This window comes from Pteronotus mesoamericanus, unplaced genomic scaffold, assembly GCF_021234165.1.
Source record: "Pteronotus mesoamericanus isolate MK-2021 breed Mesoamerican mustached bat unplaced genomic scaffold, CSHL_Meso_final scaffold_21, whole genome shotgun sequence".
NCBI lineage: Eukaryota > Metazoa > Chordata > Mammalia > Chiroptera > Mormoopidae > Pteronotus > Pteronotus mesoamericanus.
In genome coordinates this window covers 3,497,736-3,521,823 of record NW_026555310.1, presented here as the reverse complement: position 1 = coordinate 3,521,823, position 24,088 = coordinate 3,497,736, and the positions used below count along the sequence as shown (strand labels likewise).

The window sequence follows — 24,088 nt, the reverse complement described above, 5'->3', positions numbered from 1 at the left end:
TTTTTTTGGTGATTACTTAATGTCTTTAAAATTTTTTTTAAATTACAGTTGACATTTAGTGTTATTTTGTATTAGTTTCAGGTGTACAGCATAATGGTTAGACAGTCATATACTTTACAAAGCATTCTCCCTGAGGTTTCCAGTACCCACCTGGCACCATGCATAGTTATCACAATATTATTGACTACATTCCCTATGCTGCACTTTACATCTCTGTGACTGTTTTTTAACCACCAATTCGTATTTCTTAATCTCTTCACCTTTTTCGTCCAGCCTCCCTACCCCCTTTCCCTCTGGTAACCGTCAGTCTGTTCTCTGTATCTATGAGTCTGTTCCAATTTTGTTCGTTCATTTATTTTATTATTTAGATTCCACATATAAATGAAATCATATGGTATTTGTCTTTCTCTGACTGACTTATTGGGTGATGCTATTTTAAATGGAAACTTGGAAGGAAGAATTAATAAGTCTGGTGACTAGTTGAGCAAGGACAGCAAAGGATGACTGAGTTTCCATGCTTAAATGGCTAGGAAAATGATGGTCCCAATAACAGAATTAAGAAAGCCAGGAAGAGGAATCATTTTGGGAGATAAAAACATGTGTGGTTTTTAGTGCTTTAATTCTGAAGTGGTGACAGCAATTGTGGGGCTCAGAAGAGCAGCCAGGGCTCTTAGATACAAATCTGAAAATCACCCACGTACAGATTATTTTGAGTAGATGAGATCCCTGAAAGAAAGTGTAATGGAGAGATTGCAGAAGGTCAGCCCTTAGAAAAGAAAGAGGTGGTGGGGAAGAGGATACTGTGGTTGTGGACGGAACCAGGAAAACAGAACAGAATCAGGATTGCTGAAGCCAAACCAAGAGAGAGTGGGGGCGGGTAGTGAGGATGGAAAAGGAGAAGATACAGAAATAGGAGAGGAAAAGGGAAGACTGAGAATGTCATAGAGAGCAGCAGTAATTGAGGGAATGTGGAGTGGGAGAAGGGAAGAAACAGGATCTGGAAGCAAAGGCAGAGGACTTAGCCTTGGACAGCTTTACGTGTGAAGAACCCAGGTGTGTATAATCAGATCACAAGAGTTTGTCAGAATCTTCAGTGACTTCCTCATGCAGTGTTCTTTGTCCTCTAAGTAGGAACTGAGGGAGACTCGAGGTTGAAAATGAGTGTGGCTGTGGGGACTATGGAGTAACAGGGAATTGGACTAATTTTGGGTTCCAGGCATAATTCTTTTCTCTGTGGAAGGGATACAGAAGTTTAAGACACCATTCATAACCTCTGGGAATTTATAGAGTGCAATTCAACAATACTTAGCCAAAACAAATGTGAGTGGGATGTTTTGAATCCTATGTCGTTTTCTAGCTTGTAATCTTCGGCTACATTAGATCTCTGTTCCTCTGTTTTCTCATCTGTTAAATGGGGATAACTTAATAATATCTAACTCATATCTTATTGGGGAGATTAAATGAGCTAATACAAGCAAGGTGCTTGGAACAATGCCTGAAACATAGTAAGTACATGATAGATGTTAGCTAAGATCATAATAAATCTATAGGAGTTCACAAGGTGGAAATTAGTAAAGGCTGGAACTGGTGGGAAGGCTCTGTGGAGGAATGGCAGTTTATGGGAGGTAATTCAGGGATTGATAGGAGGAAAGGAATGAGGAAGAAGGAAGTCTAGGCTGGGTAGAACTTTGTGAATAAAGCTTTAGGTTAGTAAAGTCATTGTCCTTTACATGTGATATTTTTCAATGACTCAGATGATTCCTGTTGGGCAGTACTGGGAGTTAGAGTAGGATAGGAGGATGGGTAACTGATATTTGTCATAATAAAAGTAGTGTGAGTTGAGGAGTCAGAGCTTTTTGGGTGTGATTTTTATCCTGGCCCTGTGACTCTGGGCAGGCTGTCCAATCTCTTAGGAACCCAAGCTTCCTAATCTGTAAACTGAAACAGACTGAAACTGTAAATCCCTTGTAACTCTAAAATTTCATGCTTCATATGTGACAATGATTCCTTTGACCATACTGCCTGTGGAACAGTGTTTTTTGGCACAGCATGAAGCTAACAAGTCTTTGTAGGGCAGACTTGTGGCTCTGGCCTCATTAGTCCTGTGCTGTAAGTGAGTAAGCTGACCAGCCTGCATATGAACACTACTTACTGCCTTTGCAGCACTTAGCAATCACCACCAGTAGAGAAATCTGGGATCTCTGCGGCTGTATTTATAAAAGGAGCCCTTGGGTATTTCACTCCCTAATTATTTAGAGTTAACTCTACTACTGTTCTCTTGAGGAGCCGAGTTTTATGGATACTTGCCTTGAAGTGGACCCTGAGGGCTAAGTAGGAGGGAAAGAACAATTGCTAGCTTTTTAAAATAAATTTTCCAAATTGTCTTTGTGGAACTCGCCAAACTGAAGGAAAGAGCAGCACCAGGAGCACGAGATGAACTGCCAGTAACACCCTAAAGCTTTCATGATTAGACTCACCTGCCACGGTCCTTTTGCGACAGTAACCGAACACTGTTGCTTTTGACATTAGGCAGTCCTTTTTCTCAAGGCATGGATTTAAATAGTCCAGGGCTCTGTTTAAACATAAATGAAAATGGCGGTCAGATACCATGCTGAGAAATCCTTTGCTATTATGGCACTACCTCAGTTTTTCTTTTTAGAAGGGAATTATGGTTTATCACTCTGTTTTCACTTCCAGTCCTTCCTGGTTTGAGCCCCTCTCAGGTCGCACACAGGCCTTCCTGCTGTCATTCACTCTGCAGGGCTGCAGTGCTGTTGCATAGAGGAAGTCCTCAAAAATTCCTCTCCCATTTGCTTTTCCTTGCTGCTGAGTGGGAGGTACGTAGAGCAGAGTCTGCCCTCTCCACAGAGAAAAGTGTTTCGCTTTTGTCCCTGGCAGGAGCTTGGTCATAAAAGAAGGTACTTCTGGGCTTTTATGCTGGATGGATTTTACACAATTTGGTGAATTGAAAAATATCTTGAAATGGAAGCGCCAAAGCAGATGGAAGGTATTTTATCTGTATTTTGTGCCCCCAAAGTTTGGAAAGGTTTGGTGCTTTCAGAAGCAGAACTCGAAAAGACTGACAGTTTACCCTTGGAATGCCCTCGGAAATTAGAATATTTCTTTGGGGAGTGGAGTTCCAGGAGAGGAAGGTGGCTTGAGCATATAGGGAGTCCGGAGCTAACATGCACCACTGGATAAGGATAAATATGCCTTACTAGTTTAGAATAGAAGTTCCTTGAGGGCATGGAATTATTTTTGTAGTTGTATGTGGTTCCTAACAGTGAGTTACTTCTAAGTAAATAATAAATACTAGCATTCAGGAGACTCCCATCTTTTAATCTTCTGGATGATCATTCCCCTGAGGGGTGGTTATAAGCATGACCTAGTCCATTCATGCCACCGATTTTTCTGTTGAGAAAAATAACTGTGTCATGGAAGAAACTATGTGTTGCAAAGGTTGTGAATGAAGGTTGAGTGAGATGGTTTAGTCTGGCCTCTTTTTAGAGCAGTGATTGATTAATGCTGTCTGTGTTGCTTTTTCTCTCAGAGCTGACCTGTCCTGGACGCAGCATAACTAACGAAGCTGCTGCAGGATGAGAAGATGGCAGCGCGGCTGCTCGCACCACCAGGCCCTGATAGTTTCAAGCCTTTCACCCCTGAGTCTTTGGCAAACATCGAGAGGCGCATTGCCGAGAGCAAGCTTAAGAAACCACCAAAGGCTGATGGCAGTCATCGGGAAGACGATGAGGACAGCAAGCCCAAGCCAAACAGTGACCTGGAGGCGGGGAAGAGTTTGCCTTTCATCTATGGGGATATCCCACAAGGCCTGGTCGCGGTTCCCCTGGAGGACTTTGACCCATACTATTTGACGCAGAAAGTGAGTTGCAGGAGGAGGAGGAGCAGCTTCAGATACCCCTTTCCTAACAGGCTTAGGGGAGATGAGGGAGAAAGAACTGTCTCTTTGCCAAAATTTGGATAAGTAGTTACCCTTTTGTTTCAGTTCTGGCTCATGGGGATTATTTTTCAGTTTAATTGCTGCCTAGGGTCATTTGTGGGTTGTGGCACTTCTGAACTCTCTATTAATAAGACTTACAATTTTGGCCCCTGGCCAGATCAGAAAAAGAAGACATAAATGAAATGAAACTATTTAATAGGGTCCAAGAAAGATGACATAGTAAGAGATGATGTAGCCCTGTAAAATCTCACACATTCAAAATTCTGGCTTTAAATATAAAAATGGTGTTGGTATTGTGACATTAACAGAGCATGCGTTAATACAGTGGAGACGATGGATTTGTACTTTTATTCAGCCCTGTTTTGGACATTGGAGCATAGCTATTGGGCACAGGCAGAGAATAGAGGAAGCCAAACTGGGTCAGTGAGGAGAGACGCGGGGTCTTTGGCCTTGTTACACGGTTGCCTGGGATGAGCCGGCTCTGATTCCTGCATTAGAGTCTCTCCTGTTATTCCTCCTAGTAAGGAGCATAAGTAAAAGAGATACCAATTTCATTTGGTTGAATTTGAAACTTGCCTAACAAATGTTTGACCAAACCTTGGGTTTCTTTCTCATGAATGAAACAAGGCAACAAGTAGAGAAGTGAAGCCCCCGGCATCATCCACCAGCCAAGGTATTAGCCATTGAACAGTGAGGACTGACATTGGACACCATTTTAGGAGATGCCTATTTAGCAGATGTCATTAAAAGAATTAAATTGATGGGTATTTCCATATGAGGGACGGGGAAGTCTTTGTGTAATTATATATTTATAAATATAAAGCTTAACTAAACTGCTTTTATTAACAAAACTGCTTTATAAACTGCCTTGACTAAATTGCCTTTCAGTGCTTACATTTTAGAAGAAATTTCAGTTTCTCTGGCTTAATAATGGGACAGAAGACGAGGCCAATGGATGTCTTGACTTAGTTATAGTTGTGGAGGCATTTTTTTTTTAAATTTTAAAAAAGATTTTATTTATTTTTAGAGAGAGGGGAAGGGAGGGAGAAAGAGAGGGAGAGAAACATCAATGTGTGAGGGATACATTGATCAGCCTGCAACCCAGGCATGTGCCTGGAATGGGAATCAAAATGGTGACCTTTTGGTTCGCAGGCTGGCACTCAGTCCACTGAGCCACACTAGCCAGGGCTGTGGAGGCATTTTTAGTTCAGGTTGGCAAAAGCAAGTAAGACATTGTCTGTACAAAATGGTCCTTTACCCATGTACTTCCGTCACAGTTCAGAACAGCTACACAATAGGAAAAAGTGGGATCAGTAGCTTATATCTCCGACTGGGAAATTTAAAAAGTTTAAGGAACAAAACATGATATAATGTAAAGAATAGTATACTGGAAATAAGAAATCCCGACTCTACCATAATTCACCATATTTATTATTTATACAGGGTCTGGCAGAAGTAACGCCTGCTTGAGTGTGGTTGGTAGGGTAATAATATGGGTGTAATAATTTTATAGTTTAATTTGAACACTTCACCTGAAATGTCATATGGTGTACTTGAGTGTGCTATTATTATGTTACAGAATAACATGCTTATGATTTTGTAATAAAAGATTTTGTAATAAAAAGGGGACGTTATTTGTGCTGGACCCTGTATTTTTCTTTTTTAGTGTATTTATTTTTTAAGGGAAAAGAAAGTAATAAATGAAGGGGAAAACTTCTCAAAACTAGTTCATATCTGTTAGCAAGTCACTTCACCTCTATAGGCGTAAATTTTCTCTTCTAGAAACTGAGAAGTTGGACAGAATTTTTAAGGATTTTTTTCAGAAACCAAGTTCTGGGGCTAAGTATTTTTCATAAACTGTCATTGATTTCTGATTTACTCCTCCCTTTTATAAAATCTTTTTTACCTGGGCCTTAGGTGAGTGAGAGAGGAGGCAGCCTTCAACTTTCTGGATGAGTGAATAAGGGAACATGGAAAGTTTGACTATTTTTAGAAAAATACTTTATTCACTGCAAAATTTTGAAACCTATTTCCCTCCTCTTTCCTACCCTTGCATCCATGGTCTTATTAGAGCCATAAAGAAATGACAAATTGCAGGGTTCAGAGTGTGCCTATTTAGATAAATTTGGCCAGTTGGTGTAACTTCTTCAGGAAGTGTAATACTCTTATAGCAGGAAGCAGGCAGGTAAAGCCCTTTGCACCCTTGCCTTTCAGGTGTCTAAAACCTCTTTAGTCTTTTGAACTGTTTTCTAACTTAAATACAAATTAAATTTTCTTTCTTAAACCTGACTTAATATATGAAAAATATATAGAGCTATTTGTTGTCAGAGCCCAGTGTTCCTTTTTGAGTTTTTCATGGAAACATGGTTCCTGCCCTGTAGATAATCCCTAATGCTTCAGATTTCAGTGGTCCTGGCTTGGGAGCGAAGACCCGGAGAGGATGGGTTTCTGGTCCTGCTCATATCATTCCTTAGGTAGCCCAGATATTGATGGCATTTTATTAGGGGACTGGCTTTTCATGACAGACAGTCTGACTTTAGCCTTTGGCTTTACCATAAGGGTAAATAGTTCATGGAAAGAATAGCTTTAATTGTTTGTTGGTCTTTTTGTAATTCTTTTTAAAAAATTGTGAAATATACCACCAAGTAGAAAAGGTCATAAATACATAACAATGATTATTATAAAGCAAACAAACTAACATCCATGACAAGAAAGTACATTAGTTGCACTTCAGAAGTATTAATTGAACTTTTAAAAAAGAGATTTTTCAGTTGATTAAAAATAAGTTTGCTCATTATGTAATTAAGCAAATATGTGATTTTCATTCAGGGTTATTGTGGGAAGATATTTTGTGTTGTATGGTTATACTAAATGATAAAATTTTCTCTTGCAAAAAAAATAATAAGTTTGCTCAAGTTTACTTGCAAATCTTCACTGGCATTACTTCTTGCTAACTAGGCCTTTCACTGGGCCAAATTAGCGAGGTCTTCCCTTGGAGGAAGCACACTGGGAATTAAACCACAAATCAAAATATCCTAAGGGTAGAAATGACTTTAAGAGGATATTCCCTTCTATTGTTTTTCAAGGGCTGCTTTAAATAATTCTTGCAAAACAGGATTTCTTTTCTTTGCTAAATGATACAAGTAGATTTCTTTATCTTTTTCTCTTAGGTCTTGTTTTCTCATTGACTAATAATTTTTGTTACTCTCGTAAGAGCTTCTTTCTCATTTCCTTCCCCCCGCCGTATTTAGGAGGGTAAACTAGTTCCTTACTAGTCAAATTTTGGTTTCATCCCATTTTGGATTTCATACTATCCAGACACACAGAGCCTTAAAATTTGTGTATCACATTTTCAAGATACTTTTGTCTCAGCTGATGCTGGTTTAAGCTATCATAATAAGCTTCTTGAGGTCTGCAACAGTATCGTCCAAGTTGCATTTCACCTAAAGACCTGGATCATCTTCTCTTTGGATTGCCGCAAACCTCCCAGCACTACATTTTCTTTGCCTCTTAGTACTTTGTTCTAATGTCTCCTTTTTTTGGCTTTCTTGTTTTTCAGTTGTTAACTGCAAATAATTTAATTGGAGGACCATTACAACTTTTTATGTGTTTCATTTTAAAAATAGGTGATATATTTATACAGTTAAAAATTCAGTAAAAAAGATACTCCATGAAAATATCTTCTTTTTACCCCTGACCTCGTCTGCCCACTTCCTGTCTCCCTGCACTGGTAATCACTTCCAGAGTTTCTCTATGTGTGCAAGCAAAAACAAGTAGGTATTTTAAGGAAATTGAACTGTCCTATATACCTTTATTTTTAGTTTTCTACTATTTTCTTAATTTTGTTATTTGCCTTCCCTTCTTTCATAATATATATAATAGAATCTTAAGTTTTATCAATGTAAATTCTCAATGCATTTCTCCCCTTACCACACTTTTTTAGAGAATCAAATCAAGGACTTTTTCTCTATTGCTTGAAGTGTATCTCTATTTTTACTACAAAAAATACTCTCCAGTGCTTATAGTAACTTGTTGGATTTTAAATGGCCATATATATTCCTAATAACTGCCTTACGGCAGCAAAACAGTCTGTGGATTAAATTGAAAGAAGGGCTTCTGAGTTGGCTCCCTCCCCTTTTCCTGTTTCTTAAAACTGATCATTGATGTGTGTGTTCTCTTTGTTTCATCAATATACCCTCTTATACCCTCTTAAGAGGAATTGCCATAAATAAAAATCCAAATTAAAGAATTGACTGAGCCTTTAAATAGAGCCCATTCCTATTGCATTAAAAAATTATATATGCTTTCCCAGAGTTCAGTTTGCCCTCAACTTTTCATGTATACCTTTTTCTGCAAATTGAAGACTTCCTAGAATCATGGAAAATTAGAATATGGTAGCCTTAGAGATCCTCTCGTTTAGCCTCCATTATATAAATTTAATGTGAGGTGAAGTACAGTAGTCGAAGAACCAGAATTAGAAGCCATACCTTCTAACTCTTAGCCCATTACAACACATTTCTAGTTCTCTAGTTTTCTAGTTTTTTAATTAATTGATCCTCAGCTTCACTTTGCTCTGTTTGTCTGAAGCTGGGCAGGCAAATATAGGGACCAAAAAAAATCCCTGCTCTTTCATTCATATCCCTGATAATCCCTGTGGTTTATGAACCTTTCTTAGGATGGGTCCTAAGAAGTACAGTGCTTCTGAGGGAAAGGATGGCATGCAGTTTTAGCTCCAGTATTGTATGTTCTCAAGTGAAGGAGCTCTGAGCAGCCTAGCATCCAAAGACAAGTTATTCCAGAGACTTGGGCTCAGTATCAACACTGCTACAACTCTCCTGCTAGACATGTAATCAGGAGGCAATGTACTTACCTCTCCACATATTCTAACTTTTTAAAGGAAGGTTATTCTCCACCTGCCTCAATCCCCCAGCCTACCAGCAGGATGGCTTAATGGAAAGAACATCCATCCTAACTAGGAAAATAAAAACCTTTGTTCAGCTCTACCTTTGCTTCTTGTTTGCCCTTAGCCAAATCACTCAAATTCTCTGGCCTTCAATTTTCTTACCTATAATGCATGCACGATCTATAGCTCTCTAATTGTATTTCACACTTATGCCTATCACATACTGTGTTTTAGCAGTGGCAAGCTACTAAGTGGTTTCCTTAGGTGTCCCCTGCTTTGTGCTCTCCAGCTCCTCCTCTCAGAAAGTACTCTGTCCTTTAACTTCACCCTTTGACTCTACCTCTTCATGTAGGTCCAGGCCTGAGGCCTCTTTTTTTCTCGTAGCCTAAATTGATTCTCCTATATCAGAACTAATTTCTTCTCCTTCTGAATTTCTATTCTACACTAAGACCTTTAGCCCTGTCTTTGATAAAAAGTGGGTTTTAGCCTTGACTCCGGTTAGGTGTGGCAAGGCATACTGTTTCCAACAATGCTTACATTTTTTTCCTTAGATCACTAGTATTAGAGTTATTAGCTTCCTGAAATGAAGAACTAAGTGAAAGAGAAAGAGAGAGAGTCCCATAAGCTTCTGGCAGAAAATCCTTGCAGAATCTGTTTTCACATATGTTCAACGGGTATGCAGAGCAGAGACTGGCTGTTAAAGGAGAGTTTACATTCATTAGGTATGATCTGAAGTATTGCTAATAAGGTGTTGTGTTGCCTACTTTTGCATGATAAACCTAGATGCTGCTGTTTTAAATAAAAATTACATAATCTAAAATTTTGTTAAAATTCTTTTTTCAATAATATAAGAAAATAAAATGGTGTTTTCATTATTTTATTCACCAAATCGAATAGACACAAGTACTTGAGCCAGTGGAAGGCAGGACATTTTTAGGGTGATGGATTCATGATGTGCATGTTTGGGGATTTTTCCACTCTCCAAGTATTATTATCTAGATGGAAAGGAATTTAATTAAACATTCCTAAGTCTGATTCCTCTTTTATAGCCTTAGCTAAATAATCCAAGAGTTGGGAAATCTTATTTTCTGATCCCATCCACATCTAATTCTTGGGCTTGTCACTTAACTCTTCAAGGTTTCAATTTCCCCAATCTAGAAAACTAAGATTGTGCTTATAGCTAATATCCCACCTATCTTACAGGATTGTTGTGAAGATTATTTCTTGACAACCCTGCATAAAATAAAACAGCCTATCACCCCAACGCTGCTTTGCTTTTCTACATAGGTGTATAATATATTTATTTGTTATTCATTCTCTTGTATACTCATCAGCTGGAGCAGTGCCTGCCTATAGTAAGTGCTCCATCAATATTTGTTGAACGAATGAATTAATCTTACAAGATAATGGCTATGAAAACACTTGCTTTTGTAAATGCTTTGAATAGAAAAGGTGACATTATAATGAAAAATGCTGCCATCTACAAAAATAGATGGAACTCTAGAAGGAAAAAGTCTAATTACCAATATATCTTTTCCTTTCCCAAAGAATTAGTTTCCTTTAGGGTCTGAGGAAGTATAATAGATCAGGAAATAGGTCTCCTAATGTTTTGGAGATATTTTCAGAGGGCTAGATGACTATTGTTAAGTGTTATCAGTCCTATCACTCCTCTTGTAGAACTTTAGAACTAGAAGAGACTTTGTAAAAGATCATTAAGTAACAGCCTCTATCTAGTGCTTGAATCTCTTACTGACTTATTGGTATCACACATATATTATACAAAGGATGTTACTTCTTGAATGTTTTGAATTACCCTGTCGTGTCTATCTGTGTTAAGTACTTTTTTTTTTTTTCTTCTTCGCTGTGTGAGCTTTAATTAACTTACTATAAAGGAAATGAGAGAAGCTGACATGGAATATGTCAGTTTGGGTCACCTCATAATAAATTATGATCCATTTATTTAACAAATACTTCTTGAGTACTTCCTGTGTGTGAGGCATTGTGGGCATTGGGTTCTCTTGGGGTGAGGGCAAAAATTAATGAAGTCCATTCTTTACCTTAAGTAGTTTATAACATGGTAATGTATAATGTGATACCACTTTAGACAAGGGGGCCCAGAATGAACATTACTTACACTTCATAGTAAGAGTGACATTTGAATTACACCTTGGATTTTAGAGAAGAGGGATAGACTGGAATATTCTAGCAGAAAGAACAACATGAACAAAGGCTCAGAGACAAGGGCATAGGGCAACTAAGAAAAAGCTGAATAGTATGACTTGATTGCAATGTGGGGACATGACTGAGGAGCAGTGGGAGACGAGGCCGGGAAGGGAGAGCTGGAGCCAAATCACAGAGGACTTACAGTGTAAGGCTAAGAACTTTGGCATTTACCTGATAAGCAATAGGGAACTACTGAAGATTTTTGGATGGGAGTAAGGATATGTGATCAAAGCTGTGTTTTATTTAGAGTGGCAAATGTGGGGATATGAAGGATGGACCAATAGTAAAGAGAACTGGGACAGAGAGACCAGCTATGAAGCAATGAGGGTCTGAACTATAATGATGGAAGTGGACAGTAAGGGGAATGGATAGAGTCAAGGATTTTGTTACAGTGGAGGATAAAGAAGAGTTGAGCATCCAGTCATTTATTTGATAAATTGCTATTGAGCATTTTCTGGATGCCCCACCTCTGTTCCATGCCATTCAGAACAAAACATACAAGTTCTATATACTCTTGGAACTTAGTTTTTTGGGGAGATAGATAATAAACAAGAAAAAAATCATTACAAAGAATGCTAAATGCATTAATGAAGATAATATGGTTCAAGTACTTTAGTGTGTGGTGCTCTAACTTGGTACAGAGTCTAAACTTTGAGAACGCAGAATAACCAAAGGCTATATTATTACTCAGATACTGGTGTCTTAATTAAGTCTCTAGTTAGTACTAAATTATAAGCTTTAAAAGGACTCATTGTGCAAATATTCGGAGGCATTTAAAAGCCAGCATTGTCACTCTCTTGAGAGTTTGCCCATCTTGGATTTTTAAATAGGCAGGAGTCCAGTACATTTTAGCATTAGTGTGAGTTATAGGGGTACCTGCAGAGAAACCTTGAATTTTCTCCAGAAAAGGACCTTAGGTCTTCTTATCTTTGTACAAGTACTAAGTTGTGATTCCAAAGTTGTGAGCCACCGTGTATATGAGACAACTTTTACATGAATTCTAGGATGTGTGTCACTAGATCATCACCTCAGCCATAGCATTTCACCAATTGGTAATTTTAGGAATTAGTCTCCGATGGTTACTCCAGTTTGTGGGTTATGAAATCTTACTCTATACAGTTGACCTGTTGAATGGATTATTTAATAATAACCATTTAAATGTTGGAGGATGTTTCAAGATTACAATACTAACAATCATCTTCTGACAATATTGTTACAATATAAATTTTATTTTTCAATTACAGTTGAGATTCAGCATCACTTTGTATTAGTTTCAGGTGTACAGCATAGTGGTTAGACAATCATATGCCTTACAAAGTGGTTCCCCTGGTATTTCCAGTACCCATCTGGCACCATACACAGTTTTTACAATATTATTGACTGTATTCTCTTGCTGTACTTCATATCCCTGTGGCTATTTTCTAACTACCAATTTGTACTTCTTTTAGTTTTATCCTTACCCAGGGGACAATTTTCATTGCTTTTAGAGAGAGGAAGGGATAGAGAGAAACATCGATTGGTTGCCCCCTGCAATGCACCTGGACTGGGCATCGTACTTCCTGGAACAGGGATCAAACCCACAAATGGACACTCCAACCAAATGAGCCACACTGTCCCGTGCCCGATTTGAATTCTTAATCCCTTCACCTTTTCACCCAATCCTGCAACCTTCCTCCCCTCCGTCAACCATCAGTCTGTTCTGTGTATTTATGAGTCTGTTTCTTTTTTATTTGTTTGTTTATTTTGTTTTTTAGTTTCCATATATAAGCGAAATCACATAGTATTTGTCTTTCTCTCCTGACCTATTTCACATAGCATAATACCCTCTAGGTTATTCTGTACTGTTGCAAATAGTAAGATTTCATTATTTTTATGGCCAACTAATATTCCATTGTATATATGTACCACAGCTTTTTTTATCCACCCATCTATTGACAGGCATATGGGTTGCTTTAATATCTTGGCTATAATAAATAATGCTCCAATGAAGTTAGCAGTGCATATATTCTTTTAAATTAGTGTTTTGGGTCTCTTCAGATATTTACCCAGAAATGGAATAAAGCAGTTCCATTTTTCATTTTTTGAGAGACTTTCTTACTGTTTTCCATAGTGGATTTACCAATCTGCTTTCCCACCAAAAACACATGTGGGTTCCCTTTCCTCCACATCCTGCCAACACTTGTTGTTTGTTGATTTATTAATGACAGCCATTCTGACAAATGTGAGGTGATATCTCTTTGTAGTTTTAATTTGCCTTTCTCGGCTGATCATTGACATAGAGCATCTTTTCATATGTCTATTGGCCATCTGTATGTCCTCTTTGGAGAAGTGTTTATTCAGGTCCTCTGCTCACTTTTTTTTTTTTAAATCCTTACCCAAGGATATGTTTATTCATTTTAGAGAGCGAGGAGAGGAGAGAGAGAAAGAGGGGGAAAAATCAATATGAGAGAGAACTATCAATCAGTTGCCGTCCGTACGTGCCCTGACCAGGAATTGAACCTGCAGCCTTTTGATGTATGGAATGATGCTCCAACCAACTGAGACATCTGGCCAGGGCCTCTGCCCACAGTTTAATTGGATAGTTTGTTTTTTTTTGTGTTGAGTTGTCTGAGTTCTTTATAAATTTTGGATATTAACCCCTGATCAGATGCATCATTGGCAAATATCTCCTTCTATTCAGTAGGTTGTCTTTTTGTTTTGTTGATATCTTTGCTGTGCAAAATCTTTTTAGTTTGATGTAGTCCCATTTTTTTTTTGTTTCCCTTGTCTGAGAAGATATATCAGAAGAAATATTGCCAAGAGAAGTGTTTTGATAATATTCAAAATTAACCATATTTTAAATTCCTTTTTTAGTCAAGAAGAGTTCATTAAGACTGTATTGTCCTTATACAGAAGGATTATACAGAAGGATGCTTCTCTTACTGTTTCCAAAGTTACATGAGTTGTAAATTCTTTACATATAACCCTGTTTGTCACTATTTAAGATTAGGATTGCCCCATTATATGGCAATTTCTGCCATCTCTGATTCTAAATAGCAGTACAATTTGATACAGGCTCTGAAGAGACACTTCTATTCCAGACACTTTGTTGAAGTAACAAAGTTTGGTCTGTTGAATCAGGTTTGAATTAAATATTCCCAATTTCAGAGGATGACGTGTCCAATCTGCTGTTTGAGGTCAGTCCCTCTCCCTGTGCTTTTAACTCCATTAATACCTTCCTGCCTTCTCTAGAACTTCACTCTCTCAACTTGTCCCCTCTCTTTTCTATACTTTCAATCTTTCCCTCTTGTATAGCTTCCTTCCCCTCACCTTGTAAACATACTCAAAGCCTCTCCCATCCTAATGAACCTTCACTTGACCTCAGATCCCCAAATAATCTAATCTCTCTTCATGCCATTGAAAGTAAACAATAGCCTTTACTCACCATTGCCCCCTAAACATCTTCCATCTAATTGTACATCCTTGCAGCCTGACTCTGCATCCTTACCTCTTTACTGACATTCTTGAGGTAAGATCCTGTATGATTTCAAATTGCCAAATCTAACCGACATTTTTTTTTCAGTTCTTATCTCATTGAACCTCTGTGCTGCATTTGATAGCGTAGATTACTCTATGATTCTTGTGGCTTTTTGCTTCCTTGGCCTAGTTCTCCCTATATCTTGGGCTATTCTCTTTCTCTTTCATTTTTCCACCTTTCCTTTAAATGTTACTATTCCCCCAGCTTCATTCTTTGGTCTCTGTTCCTCTCATTTGGCACACTCTCTCTCCCTGGGTAGTCTCATCCATTCTCTCAGCATGCTTGTGTCTGTATCTTTAGCCTAGAATACTCCTTAATTATTCAAAACCTTTCCAAAGGCATCTCTATCTGGATTTCCTACTGGTAACTCAGTGCGTTCAAAGCTGAACTCATTTTCTCGCCTCAAACCTACTTATCTTCATTCACCTGCTATTTTAGTTGATGATACCAGTCAAATTTAGATATCATTATTGACACCCCAATTTTCTGCAGTCCTTGAAGATCACCAGTATTAAAGAGCTCTCAGTAGAATGTTGCACATTTTTACAAGTAAGGAAAAATTATGGCTAGGAAATGTTCATTTGCTTAATTCAAATTCCCTCAACTAGTGTGTGGTAGAGCCAGGTTTCATTTCCAGGGATGTGTAAAATCAACACTCATGGCCTTTCTACCATACTGTCTCTATTAGAATATGTTGCAGAATGATTTTTTGTTTTCTGCTACCATTTTTAGATAATTTTCTGTCATTTTGCATGCCTCAACATGAGTTAGCATGTTGAGGTGTTTTGTTTTTTTTTTAGTTCATTTACTTCATTTGAAGATACTGTATCTTTAAGCATGTTATCTAAGACATAGAAAAGATTAGAAGAATTTTGAACTAAAATTAATGAATTTTTATTATGGAAAGAGTTATCAAGTTATCAAATGAGCTAAAGGATGGAAAAGGTGATGATATAATTTCAATTATATACCTAGCAGAAGGCTGCATGTAGTTGTTAGTTGATTTTAGCTGTAGCATTTCCTCATGTCTAAGCGATTTATTCATGCATTCCACAAACACATATGAACTGTTTACCTTGAGCCAGATGGACATCATATTATGTACTCTGCTTGCTAAACTGAGAAAGTCACAATAGTTAGAAGATATACCACTGCCTTTAAGGATCTCAGGGTCCAGTGCGAGATACTAATATGTAAACAAAAAAAATGACAATACTGCTCTAAAAGAAGTAAGTACAAAGTGTTGTGGGGACACACAGTAAGAGAGGGTAATTCTGTTTGAGAGAGTTAAATATGGCCATCTTCAGAGTGGAGGTGATTTTGAGCTGAACCTTAAAATATTAAAGTCCAGGATAAAAAAAAATCCACTTGTTGGAGGAGAGAACAAAGAGTAGCTCAGGTATAAAGAACAGTATGTGCAAAGGCACAGAAGCATGAACACTTGTTTAGTCTTGGCCTGTGTGGTTGGATCGTTGTCCTGTCATGGAAAGGTTATGGGTTTGATTTCCAGTCCGGGAACATGCCTAGGTTGTGAGTTTGGTCCCTAGATGGGTGTGCATGAGGAGGCAACTAATTGATATTTCTCTCTCTCACCTTGATGTTTCTCTCCATTTCTCTCTCCCTCCCTTCCCCTTTCTCTAAAATCAGTAAGCGTGTCCTTGGGTGAGGATTTAAAAAAAACATTGAATTGTTTAAATAGTGAGTTCAGTTGTGACTGGAGCATGAGTTGTAGTTTGGTAAGACAAGAGATAAAGCTAGAGAGGCAGGTTGGATGTGTGCATACTAAGAAGATTTTATTTTCTCTCACTTCAGAGTTCTCAGGTCTGAAAAACCTCAGCGTCCCATTTTGAGCCAGGGCAGCTATACAGGTACCTTCCGTTGACTCTGGACTCTTGGTCTACCTTATGCACAAGTGTTCTACTGGCTTCTACAAGTGTGTGAATACTACCTAATGTGAACATTAGCCTTAGAGTCTCCTAATAGGGACCCCATCTTTGGGGCCAAAGATCAGTGCGTTCAAAGCTGAACTCATTTTCTCTCCTCAAACCTACTTATCTTCATTCACCTGCTATTTTAGTTGATGATGCCAGTCAAATTTAGATATCATTATTGACACCCCAATTTTCTGCAGTCCTTGAAGATCACCAGTATTAAAGAGCTCTCAGTAGAATGTTGCACAGAAGTAGTCTGTGATAACAGTGGCATCATCATAATCACACTTATTGAGTGCTTGTTCTGTGCCAGGCACTGTAGTAAGGACTTCTTGTGAATTTTTATTTAATCCTCATAACAGCCCGATAAAGTAGGTATTATCTATCGGTCATTATTGCTGTTTTATTAATGAGATATCTGAGCCATAGCAACGTAAAGTGCCTGAGATCATGAGAGCTAATAAGCAACAGATCTGGATCTTGAATCCAGGTCTTGTGGCCTCTAAACTACCCTGCTTTGCTGTTTTGTAAGAGAGGAGAGTGAGATTAGATTCTATAATGTGAATACAGTGAAATGAGGAGTTAATATGCTTTACATAAAACTGTATTTTGCTTAACCCTAGAGCAGCTGCAGTCTATGCACCCTAAGAGGGTAAAGGGGAAGTTCAAAGGCAAATTCATATTGAAGAACAGTGAGAAAGAGTGGCCATGTAGGAGGTTTAGAGCTGCCCTGCCTTGGGGAGCAGCATCATGCTGGCTCAGTGCTGAGACAGGTGCACAGGGCTACTGTTCTGCCAGGTATGGCTTCCTGTGAGCAGAAAGTAGGCAGGAAGGGTGTCAGCTGCTTCAGATGTGGGTTGGAGGACATGGGGTTACAAGGTCAAACCAAGTGAGAAAATGTATGCAGAAGCACCTGGAAAACTGTAAAGCCACAGACAGATGTGGTGCTAGCGTTATCTTCATAAGCTTAAGTCAGGGGAAGACAGCAGAAAAGGGCTCTGTGATCTCTGAGGCATATGCAGGGGCTTTATTTTTTTCCAGAGCTAAAGGGATTAAGTAAAAGGGATTCCTAGATTGATCTGTGGATAGGGTCAGATGGCCTCCAGTGATGAAAAGAGTTCAGGGCTAGACACCTGGTCACCGTGACCCTGATAACTCTCCTACTCCTGCTTACCAGCTCCATGTCCTTAGCTTGGTCACAGCACCCTGTGCTTGGTTTCTTGTCTGTAAAGTGAGGATTTAGATTTGATAAATACTTTTTAAAATTGCAGTATGGTATGAATTAAAAGTATAGGCTTTGGAGTTATATTACTTCAGTTCAGTTCTAACTTTCACCACTTAACTTTGTAGTTTTAGGCAACTTACTTAATCTTCCTGCCTCAATTTCATCATCTATAAAATAGTACTTAACTCATGGAGTAATAGTTATGGGACAGTTATTGTATAATGCATCTGATAGGATATCCGCCACACGGTAAATGCTTGATAATGTGTTAAATATTATTATTTCTTCAAATAGACTCAGGTACAAATTATCAATGACTAAAAGGAATAAAAACATAAATATAGGATTTAAAGATCTCTCTTGCTCAATCCCCAGTGTAGTGGAATAGAGACTTGGAAGATGAGTACTCTGAATTTTCATATAGTTCAAACGGAAGTACAAGCCTAACGGGAAAAATATTGCCTGTGTCCACTTGCCCTATTCAGTTCGGTATTTCTGAGGATACTGGGAACACAGGCACTCTGGAAATTCAGGCCAGTTGTGCCTTTGCTAGAGCCTTTCCTGGGACACACTGAGATTGCCATTGTGATTTTACATGAGGGATGCACTAAGCTGATTAACATTAAGAAAGGTACAAGACTTCTGGCCAAGATGGCATCATAGGTCAACATGGCTTGCTTCCTCACACAACCACATCAAAATTTCAACTAAACTATAGATCAGTCATCATTCAGAACTGTCAGAAATTGAGCTGAATGGAAGTCCTACAACTATGGAATTAAGAAACATATCAAGACTGGTAGGAGGGGCGGAGACGCTGAATGGGCTTATCCCAAACCTGTGTGTGGGGTATAAAAATCAGGAGGGATATCATGGCTAAGGAACATGGGGACCTAGCCCCACACCAGGCCCCACAGCTCAGGGTTCCAGTTCCAGGAAAATAAGTTTCTGTAACTTCTGGCTGTAAAAATCAGTGGGGATTCAGGCTGTGGGAGACAGAAACTCCTGGAATCCCAGGCAGTTCCTTTTAAAGGGCCTGTGCACAGACTTACTCAGACTCACTCCCTTTGAGCTTCAATGTGGGGGCAGCAGATTGAAAGGCACCAGAGACATACAGGGAGGAACTGAATTGTCTAGCATCAGGGTAAGAGCTGGGGGGCAGCTTTCTCCCAGATGTGCTGGCAGAAGTCATTGTTCCTTTTCTGAGCCCTCCCCCACAGAGCTGGCAGGTAGGTGCTATATCTGAGATTCCATCAACCTAGCTTACACTGTTTGCCCCACCCTGATGATTCCCTGAGACCCTGCCCCACCCAACTTTCATACCTACCCAAGCTGTTTTAAGTCGCTGTTCCATGCCATTGCTTGTTTGGGCCCATGCTTCAGATTTTCCTATATTCCCTCAAGCAAACAGCATCTGGCTTTAGCTAGCCCCCGTACCTTTTGCTATGCTGCCCCAGGCCTGCGCTAGCAGCAACCAGCCTTGGTTCACAGCTTGGCCTCGCCTGGGTACCTCCAAGCCTAGTACAGGTAGCAGCCATCTACAGATTGCTTTGTAGCTTATGCTCTGTGACCCTGGACAGAACACAGGCATTGGCAGTCAAGGCTCAACTACAACCGGAGGGCGTACACAGCCCACACAGTGGGCACACCTTAATCACCAAGCTTGGGCAACAGGGAAGGCTGTGCTACTGGACCCTACAGGACACCTACTATATTAGTCTACTCAACCAAGCCTGGGAAACATAGTTGCTCAACCTAATACATAGAAACAAATACTGGGGGGCTGCCAAAATGAGGAGACAAAGAATTATGGCCCCAAAAATAAAAGAACAGAACAAAACTCCAGAAAAAAAAACTAAACAAAATGGAGACAAGCAATCTACTATATGCAGAGTTCAAAACAACGGTTATAAGGATGTGCAAAGAAATTAGTGAGAACCTCAGTGGCATAAAAAAGATCCAGTCAGAAATGAAGGATACACTAATTAAAATAAAGAACAATTTGCAGGGAAACCACAGTATAGTGGATGAAGCCAAGAATCAAATCAGCAATTTGGAACAAGAGGAGACAGAAAACAACCAATCAGAACAGCAAAAAGAAAAAAAAGAATAAAAAATAATGAGGATAGTGCAAGGAGCCTCTGGGACAACTTCAAGCATACTAACATTTGCATCATGGGGGTGCTGGAAGGAGAAGAGAGAGAGCAAGAAATTGGAAACCTATTTGAAAAAATAATGACAGAAAACTTCCCTAACTTGGTGAAGTAGACATACAAAAGCAGAAATTGCAGAGAGTCGCAAACAATATGGACCCAATAGGCCTACATAAAGGCATATCATAATTAAAACGCCAAAGGTTAAAGACAAAGAGACTCTTAGAAGCAGTTAATTACCTATAAGGGAGTTCCCATAAGACTGTCAGCTGATTTCTCAAAAGAAACTTTGCAGATTAGAGGGACTGGCAAGAAATAAAGTGATGAAAAACAAGGACCTACAACCAAGATTACTCTACCCAGCAAAGTTATCATTTAGGATCAAAGGACAAATAAAGTGCTTCCCAGACAAGAAAAAGCTAAAGGAGTTCATCACCTCCAAACCAGTATTATATGAAATGTTAAAGGGTCTAGTTGAGAAGAAAATCAAATATATGAACAATAAAATAGCAATAAATACATATCTATCAACAATTGAATCTAAAACAAAAGAAATGAACAAGTAGAACAGAAACACAATCATAGATACAGACAATGTTTTGATAGTTGCCAGATGGGAAGTCAGGGGGAGTCAGTGGGATGGGTGAAAAATGTAAAAGGATTAAGAAGTACAAATATGTAGTTACAGAATAGTCATGGGGATGTAAAGTACAGCATAGGGAATAGAGTAGCCAAAGAACGTATATATGCATGATCCATGGACATGGACAACAGTGAGAGGATTGCCTGAGGGAGTTTGAGGGAGGTTGGGTGGAGGGCAACAAAGAGAGGAAAGTATGAACAACTGTAATAGCATAAACAATAAATGTAATTTTAAAAAATTATCAGGGCTCTTTTCAACATGGTGCAGTTGTTTTGACAGTACAGATCATTTCTGAACAGCTTTCTAGTCTGAAGTAGAATCTGTTTAGATTCAGGATTATATTTTCCTTTGTCAAAACAGAGAACATTGGAAAGGGTTTTTTTGTTGTTGTTGTTGTTGCCTACTATATTGGCTGTGTAGGTAGGTACTCAGAAGTGAATGCCAAATATCTTTTGATTAGTGGACAACTGGCCACTACTGTCAACCCTGCTGTAGCTATTCTCCAGATCAGCTACACTTACGTTATTATTGAGTAGAAAACTAATTCTTTGTACATTCACATGCAAACCAATAGGCAGAAAGGTTTTACCCCTGGTAAACTGTACCAGAATTAAGAATTTATAATTTAAGAATTAAGAATTTATAGTTAGGCAGGAAAGAGCTAACTATTTTAAGCCGAACTAGCCAGTTGCCTGGTTCTGAAGAAGTACATAGACCTAGGAGCATAAGATTATTATTTTATATATATGAATGTACACACACACACACACACACACACACACACACACACACAGACATGCACACACAAGCACACAAGATCTGTCTGGAAAAATCCAGCAATTGTAATACAACAAGAACAGCTTGCATGACATCAATGTAACCTGGCAGGCAAGGAGGGTAGACTGGAATGTGTATGCATGAACACTGACAGCTTCACTGTAATAGTCAGTGGGGATGGTAGAAGTCGTTGAGTGATCATGTGGACTCTATGGCCATCGCATTCAAAATGACTGCAGAGAGCAACAAATCTGCATCAAATTTAGCATTAAGCTTGAACATTTCTCTGTGGAAACTATTTGGATAATTAGAAGGCTTTTGGGGATGATGCAATGAGTGCAGCACAAATAAAATTATGGCACAAATGCTTCAAAGATGGTTGAGAATCTGTTAAAAGCGGTTCACATTCTGGAAGATCTGCAACAAGCAGAACACCTAAGGTAGTTGAATGTATACGGGCTGCAATCAGCTGAGATCTGCAACTGACAGTGTAAGAACTAGAAGCTGATCAGCATATTCCAAAAACTACTGTGTCCAAGATTTCGATGCAGGATCTTGGAACAAAACATGTCTTGGCAAAATTCATTCCATGGCTTCTGCTACCAGAGCAGAAGGAACATACATCATGCTGCAGTTGCCAATGACTTAATTCAAATCGCTACCAATGAACCAGATTTCCTCATGAAGATAATAACTGGAGATCAGTCATGGGTCTACAGCCCAGTTACACAATGGAAGTTGCCTCGTTCTCCATGCCTGAGAAGGCATAGCAAAGTCACAGCAAGATCAAGACCATGTTAGCTGTGTTTTTTGATTGGGAAGGTGTTGTCCATCACGAGTATGCCCCTCCAGGCCAAACAGTTAATAAGGAGTACTACCTCAATGTTCTTTGTCAGTTGAGAGATGCAGCGATGAAAACAGCTGCAACTATGGGCAACTGGTGATTGGCTGCTTCGTCTCGTGCAGACTTTTTTGGTGCATCAAATCACCCAGATGACTCAGCCCCCCTACAGCCCATATTTGGTGCCCTGTGACTTCTGGCTTTTCCCAAAACTAAAATTACCTTTGAGAGGGAAGAGATTTCAGACTGTCGATGAGATTCAGGAAAATTTGATGGGGCAGCTGATGGCGATTCTAAAAAGGGTTTTCCAGAATGTTTTGAACAGTGGAAGAGGTGCTGGGAGAACTGTGTGAGGTCCCAAGGTGCCTACTTTGTCCTATGTACAATGTTTCTTGTATCTTAAAATAAATGTCTCTCTATCATAGTGCATGGCTGGATACTCTCTGGACAGACCTCATATACATGCACACTTATGTGTATATATTCGTTTTAGGCAGGCAAGAATTTAAAGCTAGAGAAGCCAGTTAAAAATTTGAGGGTTAGGCAGTTCTAGACGTTAAACAGAGGTTCCAAATTCTGGGAGACAGTTATAAGTCAGTGTCGATAACAATTATAGCCAGATAAACTCAAAGGATATTGGTTCCCAGCTGCCTCTGTGAGAGTATCAAAATCTCTGAGCCTCAGTCTTTATTATAGCCAGAAGATCATTAGGTACCTGCAGGTTACCTTTGCCCTAATTGAGATGATGACCTCTCAGGAGAGGGAGAACTTGTTTGAGTGGAGAGCCACTCTCCTCAAACATGTATCCCACAACAAACCAGGACTGGAGAATAAACATTTCTCTAACAAGCTTTCTGTTCTGTGACATGTTCCACTCCTGCATTGCATACTCTTCTCTATAATATCTTTTCATATTTATGTACCCTTTATTATTTTAATTGATACTTCTGTATGGTTTTAAAAATCCAATCCTGGGGTAAGTGTGGGGTGATGCCTAAAAGCCGGCTGCACTACAATACTGTGGTAACTGCTTATGTTCATTGTATTGCATTTGCAGTATGCTAGGATTTGTTTGGTATGTATGTGAATGTTCTTCTAACTTGTACAATGCCCCTCCCCTTATGTGGACCCCGAAGAGAATGCATCTTAGCCTGAGTTAGAATTGGCACTACTCCTCCATCATGTGCTCCAAGGCCCACACTGCTAATTAGAAATGAAAAGCCTGTGCTTTTCAGAAGACTCATTTTGTGCAGGCATGAAACATTTATTAATACTCCATGCCATAACTCGTTAAGAGCTGTTCCACTGTTCTTAATGGGCCTTGTGCTCGAACACATTCAGTGGCTATTGTTATAAACTGATATTTCCCCTTGGGCAGTAAACCACAATCCAGTTTCAATTTCCTTTTAACTTATTTACTTTACAAAGATCTAATTTAAGACAGATCATTATTGGACTTTATAGGCACTAAGTGATTATTGCTTAAGAAATATTCTGTAAGAATCCAAAGCTTGCTGACCTCCCCAGCTCCTGGGCTTGAAAGGATCTGGTGTTGCAGCACAATGTTGAAAGGGGTGAATCTCCTTTTCTGGATTAGTACCAGCAGTTTAATGATTATCGGAATTAATCAGCTATGTGTATGGCTTAAACATTCTTTTATGTATTATTTTTAAAAGTCAGCCCATCACCAATCATCCCTATTCATTCTCTCTCCCATATTTACTGTTCTGCTGAGATAAAAATAGGGGAAATAGGGCAAAAAGAAGCAGCCTGTGGTGCAGTTCTGCCATGGCACTGCTCTGTGTTGCCCCCTGCCCATGTAAGTATAGTTGTCAGGATAGTATCAAGCACTGTTGACCCTGGAATTGACAGTTTCACTTGAAGGAGCAAAATAACCCATTCAGGAGAGTTCTGCCA

General features: G+C 39.1%; 1 protein-coding gene across 1 annotated transcript in view; it reads left to right on the top strand.

Moving 5' to 3' along the window:
• The window catches only part of SCN8A (sodium voltage-gated channel alpha subunit 8), a 183,965-nt gene that overhangs the window by 59,545 nt on the left and 100,332 nt on the right, over positions 1 to 24,088 (top strand). The window contains exon 2 of the mRNA XM_054591086.1: positions 3,551 to 3,880. Within this exon, the coding sequence (XP_054447061.1) occupies positions 3,605 to 3,880 (276 nt within the window). The 5' untranslated portion in view covers positions 3,551 to 3,604. The remainder of the gene's footprint in view (positions 1 to 3,550; positions 3,881 to 24,088) is intronic.